The 7,204-nt window shown below is 47.1% G+C and overlaps 1 protein-coding gene across 3 annotated transcripts in view; it reads right to left on the minus strand.

Annotated features, from left to right (window-relative positions):
- Positions 1–6,402, minus strand: part of prox1a (prospero homeobox 1a) — a 56,910-nt gene extending 50,508 nt beyond the window's left edge. For 2 of the 3 annotated variants that reach the window (XM_015946672.3, XM_070547254.1), the window contains exons 1-4: positions 6,265–6,402; positions 3,207–3,624; positions 2,492–3,085; positions 1,076–2,326 (exon numbers count right to left, since the gene is read on the minus strand). In XM_015946672.3, the coding sequence (XP_015802158.3) occupies positions 1,076–2,326; positions 2,492–3,085; positions 3,207–3,557 (2,196 nt within the window). In that variant the 5' untranslated portion in view covers positions 3,558–3,624; positions 6,265–6,402. Of the gene's footprint in view, positions 1–1,075; positions 2,327–2,491; positions 3,086–3,206; positions 3,658–6,264 lie in introns of all 3 variants that reach the window. The other variant, XM_070547253.1, reaches the window with a different exon arrangement.
- Positions 6,403–7,204: the final 802 nt, after the last annotated feature.

The following is a 7,204-nucleotide window of genomic DNA, read 5'->3' on the forward strand; positions in this document are numbered from 1 at the left end:
TCTTATTTTTCTTTTCTTTGTTGTTCAAACGTGTGTGTTTGTGTGCCTGTGTGAGTCAGCGTGTACACGCTGGGAGAAGCCCTCTCCATATGAAAGGTTAGGGACGAAAAGATAAACAGCTACCTGCAAACACCTGTCCACACGCACGAGCCGGGAATGCCGAGTGTGTGTGCGGCACAGCAGCTGCCAAGCAACTGGGGACGGAGGCCAGCAAATGAAAGTGAGTAGGAGTTGTTCCAAAATGGCATCGGGGAGGAGGGGGAGACAACAGGCTAAATATTATAAAGACATTTCTGATATTATCCTCTTCTTCGTGTTTGCCCCCCCCCCCCCCACACACACACACACACACTTAGAAAGCCAACCATTTGCCTGCTCCTCTGCCACGCTCTTTGAAATATGATTAGCTTTGAGCTCATGTGAACAAGGTCTTACCTCACGCACACGCAGACAAAATGAAATATGATTTGCTTTGAGCGTTTATGTACAAAGTCTTTGCGATGAAAGAGAACGTTAACGCCGCATGAGTGTCTCAGACGGGGTGTGTGTGTGTGTGTGTGTGTGTGTGTGTGTGTGTGTGTGTGTGTGTGTGTGTGTGTGTGTGTGTGTGTGTGTGTGTGTGTGTGTGTGTGTGTGTGTGTGTGTGTGTGTGTGTGTTGAAGAGGGAGCTCGCTGGTCTCTCTCCGCACCTTTAAACAACACAACCTGCTGCACAGACTTAAAAGAGCTTGAGAGAGCAGCGTGCAACCTGTTTAATCTTCCCCCTCTTGCAAGACCCGGCGCGCCCTTTTCATCTTCCCCACTCACCGAGGAAACAAGAGGCTCAGAGCAGGAACCAATTAATGCAGATTAATTGATATTAAAGACTTTGTGTCACTTTGCTCCTGCTGCTGCTGCCTCCACGACAGCTCTGCGTTTGACTGCATTAAAAATGTGACTCTTGGGCACCAAGAAGGTTCCACTCCAGCACATTCACTGTAAAAAAAGGTTGATTTGTTACCCCGAATTAGTTGTTTTGGTGGGTTTTTAAACACAGAGACACCACTCAGTTGTTTACAAGCGTGGGTAAGGATACAGTGCTGCCTGAAAAGGGCGAGATGTCGGACATGTCCTGGAGATCCCCGCACTCGGATTTGATGAGGGACAGCGACAGACCCTCTGGCCCGTGTTGGCTTGGAGAGCTCTGCCTGTGGTGGTGGTGGTGGTGGTGACCCATGTGACCTCCTCCGAGGGATGCCATTTTGGTCCTGAGGCTGACCGCTTCCCGGGTTATGTCCATTGAATCGGGAGAGGACCGACTGTGGTCCTTCAGCCCTGGAGGGTAGCCAGCGCCACCCCCGTGGGACGCCAGGGGGCTCTGAAAGGGGTAACCCATAAGAGGAAGAGGGAACGGGTGGCGGAACGACGGAGGGCTAAACCCCAGGGACGCTGTGAGGGGAGACGGGTGGAGAGAGGGATGATGAGGAGGGGGAGGTGGAGGGAGAGAAGGAGCAGGGTTCTCTCCTCCACTCCCCCCACTCTTGCGCACCACCAGCGGCAATGCCTCTGTTTGATCGTTTGGTGTTGGCACGCCGCTCAGTCTTCCACCCAGACCGCCAAATGAGTCCAGTGGACTGGGGACGATCATGTCGCCAAAGCAGTGCAGCCTCTGGTTGGAGGTGTGGTAGTTTGGGGTGGGACTGCCGTCGCCGTTCAGACCAAGAGCCAGGTTCCCACCGCTGAAACGCGAGTCCGGGGTGAGGGGGGGCAGGGGGCCGAATGGTGGAGGGCAGGAGGACGATGAGTTGGAGGAGGAGGAAGGTGCGGCAGGTGTGCTGCTATGGCAGCCATGATGGTGACCGGAGGTCTGCTTGGGTGGCGTGGAGAAGCCCTTAACGACAGTGTCAACAACCTGAGACACGGCACAGTTCAGCTCCTGCTTCAGAGTCTCAGCCAACTGCCTTCCTCCACTTCCTCCTCCTCCCTCCGCCACTGATGCTCCCTTTCTCCTCTTCATCACTCTTTCTCCTCTTCTCTCCTCCTCTTCTCTACTGTCCACGTCCTCCTCCATGTCTCCGTCTATCAAGACCTGCTCACGGAGGAGTGCCCTGGCTCGGTCCAGGAACAGCCCTGGGTCTAGTTCGGACAGGTCATCGTGGTTGTGCCGCCCTCTGTCCCTGTGCCTCTCCTCCAAACCGTCAGACCGAATGCTGTCCTCGGACAAGTTTCCATCTTCTTCTCTGTCTCCACTTCGGTCGGCCTCTCCTGTCACACCGTTTTCCTCCTCCTCCTCGGTCTCAGAGTCGTAGATCTGGTAAAACTTCTCCTGAAGCTGACGCAGCTGTTTCTGAACAAAGGAAGGAGAAAAGTCTCAAAAGACCCAAGTAAACTTACTTCAGAGCTCAACTGAGGTCTTAAATGACCTTTGATTTAAGCTAGGATTAGGGTTAACCCTAACCCTAATCCTAGCTTAAATCTGAGTTAGGGTTAACCCCAACCCCAGCAATGGTACCTGCATGTCTTCTAGTTGCAGTTTGAGCTGCCTTCTCTCCTCCTGCCGTTGCTCCTGCCTGGAACAAACCAGCTGGGTGAAGCTGTGCTGCTGCTGAGGCAGACGCTGCTTCCTCTTGTTTTCTCTGTAAACCTCGCCAACGCTGACCACACCGCCCCGTGAGCCCGGAGAGCTCAGGAGGGACGAAGGGCAGTTGATGCGCCTGCTGGTGGTGTGACTGCCATCATCTCCTCTGAGGTCGCAGCTTCCGTTGTCGTTTTCTCGGCTGCTGTCCTGGTTGGGGTCGGTGCCGTTGGGCCGCACCAACGGGGAGTGACTCATGCCACGGATGATGTTCTCCACACGAGCTCGCTTGGCTCTGAGGTGCTCGTCCGACAGGCGGTCCAAGTCAAAGGAGGACAGGGAGAGGGGCTGAGTTGGAGCATGAGAGATGTGGTTGGAGGGCGGTGGCGGTCGACCAAAGGATGAGGAGGAGGACTGAGGAGGAAGAGGGGGCCCAGGAGAAAGGCAGTCAGATGGACTGTCACGGGAGGAGTTGCTGCAGGCGTCCTCGGCTTGGATCTCTGAGCCTCCGCTGGACAGAGCTCCGCTTCCCTGAGACAAAGATCAGAAAAACTCAACTATACGGGTTTCCTAACGAGTGACTGAAACACCTTTTGAATGTCGGTTGAACAAAAATCAAAACTAAAATCTACTTTTTCCTGCGGGTATGTACCTGGAAGCCTGAATCACTCCCTCCGTTCTTCCCCATGTTGTTCTTTAATAACTGTGAGATGATTGTGGCCCCAGGAAAAGGCATCATGGCGTCTTCATACGAGTTGGCCCTCTTCAGCAGCTTCCTCAGGACGTTTGACTTCTCCCCATCGCTGCCAGACCCCCCGTGGCCGTGACCGACCAATGAGCAGTCTCCGTCCTGGTCAGGGCCGTGCGATTGGTTCATGGTGTCCAAAAGGGTGTCTCTGGCACGGGCAAAAATCGCGCTGCCCACAGTTCTTTTCACCCCGATGTCGACACGTCTGCGCTTGGTCTGTCTGGTTAGGAGGGTGGTGCTGTCATGATCAGGCATCACGCAGGGCAGCTAAAAAGGCATGACCAGGGGGCCTCACACACACACACACACGGAGAGGAGCGACCTAATTAATAAAAAAGAAAAGAAAACACACAAACTATTTCCATAATTATAGCTGGATTAGAGGTCCTAAAACTAACAAGCAGCAGACAACCTGAAATGTAAAAATCAGCACCTGTGAGCGTCTGGAAAGCAGCTTTTATCGATCGCACGCACAAAAAAGAGGAAGAACTCATTTCTTCACCAAGGGAAACGGCGCCGTCTTTAAAATAGTTCAAGGAGATATTCCCACAGAGAAGTAACACCTGGCTGTAATAACCAAAATCATTTCCCATTTCCTCCGCCTCCCCTGAGGGCTAACCTTGATTTTTACGTCTTGTCAGCAGCTGAGAAGAATCGACAGCTTCTTCTACCGTCAGAGGGATTTCACTCTGCTCTGAACACCAAACACAAAGTTCCTTTATTCCCTCCGAGAGTTAAATCCTGCTTTTACCTCTTTAGAAATCAGCGCATTTAGACGATACTTGATTGGATATTTTCTAAAAGGTTTTGTCCGCTGGAAACTGGGTCACGAGTCCCAGAGCTGATTGGCGCTTTCCCGGTTAAGTAAACTGGAAGTTTGGAATAAATGGTTTTTAATCATTAATGTAAATGAAAACGAGTCCAAACATCCATAGTGTTGTTTAAGTTCATCACTGAACCACAGATAAAAGCTGATATCGTGGATTGTTTATTATTAAAGGGAAATATTATTTCATTCTGAAGGATTTTATTAAACAAATAGTTTGTTTTAGATGAAACAAACACCGAGGTGATTTATTTTAGTGTTTAGATGAAATATTCACAGTAGATTATTTTTAAGTCACTTTTTTTATTAAAACAAAGGAAGTTGATTATTGAAAATCAATCAATGAGTCTTGTTTTAATACATTTTAATTAATTTATTAATTATGTGAATTTACACAGTTTATTTTCTTTCTAGGATTTCTCAGTTAACAGAAATAAAAAGCTGCATTAAAAGTCTGACCTTCAGGTTTATTTATTTCATACAGATTTTTCTGCATGAATAATCTCCGTGACGTTTATTCTACGTTTTTTTTCCTTTAGCAGTTGTTTTAGTTACAAATACACACAATACGGTTTATGTAAGACTTTTTAGACTTGCTTCATAAACCTGGGAGATAAAAATACGACTGAACCTGTAAAGTTTTGCACATTTAGAATTAAAGACGCGTCAGCTGCAGACGTTTTTTAATGGTCTTTTGCGTTCTTTTGTCCGTTCTCATTTATCGATGCTTTCAGAAACTGTTTTTGTGTTTCTGAAGAAAACACACCTGCAGCAAAACTTAAAACCAATGAAAAGTTAAATAATGTGTCAGAAAACAAAGTTAAAGTTGCCAAGTTAACATTTAGCTCCCAGGGTTGTCCTGCTGTTAATAAAATCATGTGAATCATTTCATGTGTGATTTTAAAAATGTGTAAAAAGCATCCCCTCACACACATGCATCACGGTTTACAGAAGGTTTAAGAGTCCAAATTTAAAAATGTTGCACAAATTCAACTGATATGAATCATTTCTGAAAAATCTAGAGCTTTTTTTTTTACAAGTAAACCGGTCAGAAAAGACACAAAACCCCAGATATGGAGCAGCAAACAAAGCAGAAAGTGACTGAAACATTTCCACAAAGGTTACTTTGAATATGACGCCAAGTTTCACTGAAATCCCCGAGTGAAGCGTTGCAGTGACCCAGATCCTCTCACACCTCTGCATGTTTCAACTATGGTTTTATTCAAACTTGGTTTTTACTTAATAAATAAATAAATAAATAAATGAAGGATCATGCAAATGATAAGAAGCCAAATCCTCTGTTCTTTACTCACGTAATAAAAAACAGTTTAAATAATTTTCAGGTAAAAGATCAGAGCTTCTGAGCTCTGAAAGGAGATGTGAAACACCCTCCTGTGATGGGGTTTGTGTCAAAACTGAAACTTTTGGTTTGAATCTGAATTTGAAGGACAGGAAAACGTTTCTCAGCTGCTGAGAACTGAACAGGGAAGTCCTGCTTTAATAACTCTAAATACTAAATTTATTTCATGACTTTCAAAACAAATGTAACTATAAAAAACCGAAAGGGAACCCAAAACCAAACGTTTGCATCTTCAGTTTTGAGAAATGTTATTTAAAAAGTGACAAAAGTAAGATAATTGTAGAGTTTTGACCGTTTTGGGGATGATTTTGGTTAGAAAACAACCCTTATTAGAGCTAGACGCGTACTTTTACGCACTGCCTTGCTCACGGCTGATATAACAACAATGAATCCACGATAAGGACAGCAGCTACAGGAAGGGTCCACTGTCCAAGGCTGGACACTGTCCTGGTTTTGTTTGATTAGTGAGAAAGAGAGAAATCACAGAAGCTTTGTTTGGTTTACGCAGCAAAACTGGAGTAGATTTAGTCCGTAGCTGATTAGAAACTGGGGAAAACAAGACCCAAAGCTGCGCAGGTGTTTAAAATCCGGGACAAATTTCAGCTAAAACTCAACTTTTTTTTTGGTTTTCTACTCTTGAAATTTGATGGATGAAAACACGCGCTGATCTGAAAGTTTGGACAGAAACTGGTCTCAGTTTGACCCCCTAAACTGGACCTGGAAGGTCTGGAAGTGGAGCTGGAAACAAACCGGAGTTAGGAGCGCGCGTTACTTACTTCTCTGGTGCGCTTCCCGAGTCGTCCCGTCGAAGAAAGAGCGAGAAAGAGACAGATCCACACTCGCCTTTGAGATCAGCGCCGTGATTTACTACGGAGGGCGTGCGTGGGCGCGTGAGTGACTGGTGTGTGTGTGAGTATGGGCGGGGGGAGCTCGCAGAGAAAGTGTGCGTAGAAGAGAAGCGGAGACGGAGAGAGCCGCTGCTCGTGTGCGCCGCGCTCCTCCCGGGATGGGAAGTGTTTCAGCACCGAGCGCTCCCGGTTCGCCGCGGGTCCGTCTTCATCCCTCTGAGCGGACTGGAAGACTCTCAGTGTAAGAAACAAGAAGAGGCGCACATGAAGGATGCGCCAAGACGCTGCGTCACGGGTCCCGGAGTGAGGTAACGGCTCCACCTGACCAATAAGGAAGAGGAGCCGGACCCGCTGGATTTTCTTTATAAAGAGGAGAGTGGACGAGGAGAGCCGGCAGAGCGTAGGAGGAGAGGCAGGAGAGAGGAGGAGGAGGTTAACCGGGGTCCGACTTAGGCAGGGGGAGTTTGTGTAGAACCAATCTACTCCATCTGACCTTAAAATATCCAAAAGTTAGCAAATGCGTTTAGAAGATAAAGTTTAAACTGTTAAAAAACACTTTAATCGTTAATTTTATCTCATTGTTCGCGCGTAAAAGGAAAATAAACTGCGTAAAATGGATCGGCACCACCGTTTCCTAAAGACGCCAGATCTGAAATGCATTTTTATTTTTATTTTGGAAGCTGAAGAACCACCAGCATCAAATGAGAGAGAAACCACGAATGTGAAACTAATCGTTGTTCTAAAGCGACTTTAAATGTGCGCAAAAACTGGTTTGTTTCGGGAAAAGCTTAAATAAAACACAACGATTCTTCATTATAACAAAAGGAGACGCTAATTCTAAGAGACGGAGGAGTAATTTCGCTCCTGA

Source organism: Nothobranchius furzeri, chromosome 2 (genome assembly GCF_043380555.1).
Source record: "Nothobranchius furzeri strain GRZ-AD chromosome 2, NfurGRZ-RIMD1, whole genome shotgun sequence".
Lineage (NCBI taxonomy): Eukaryota > Metazoa > Chordata > Actinopteri > Cyprinodontiformes > Nothobranchiidae > Nothobranchius > Nothobranchius furzeri.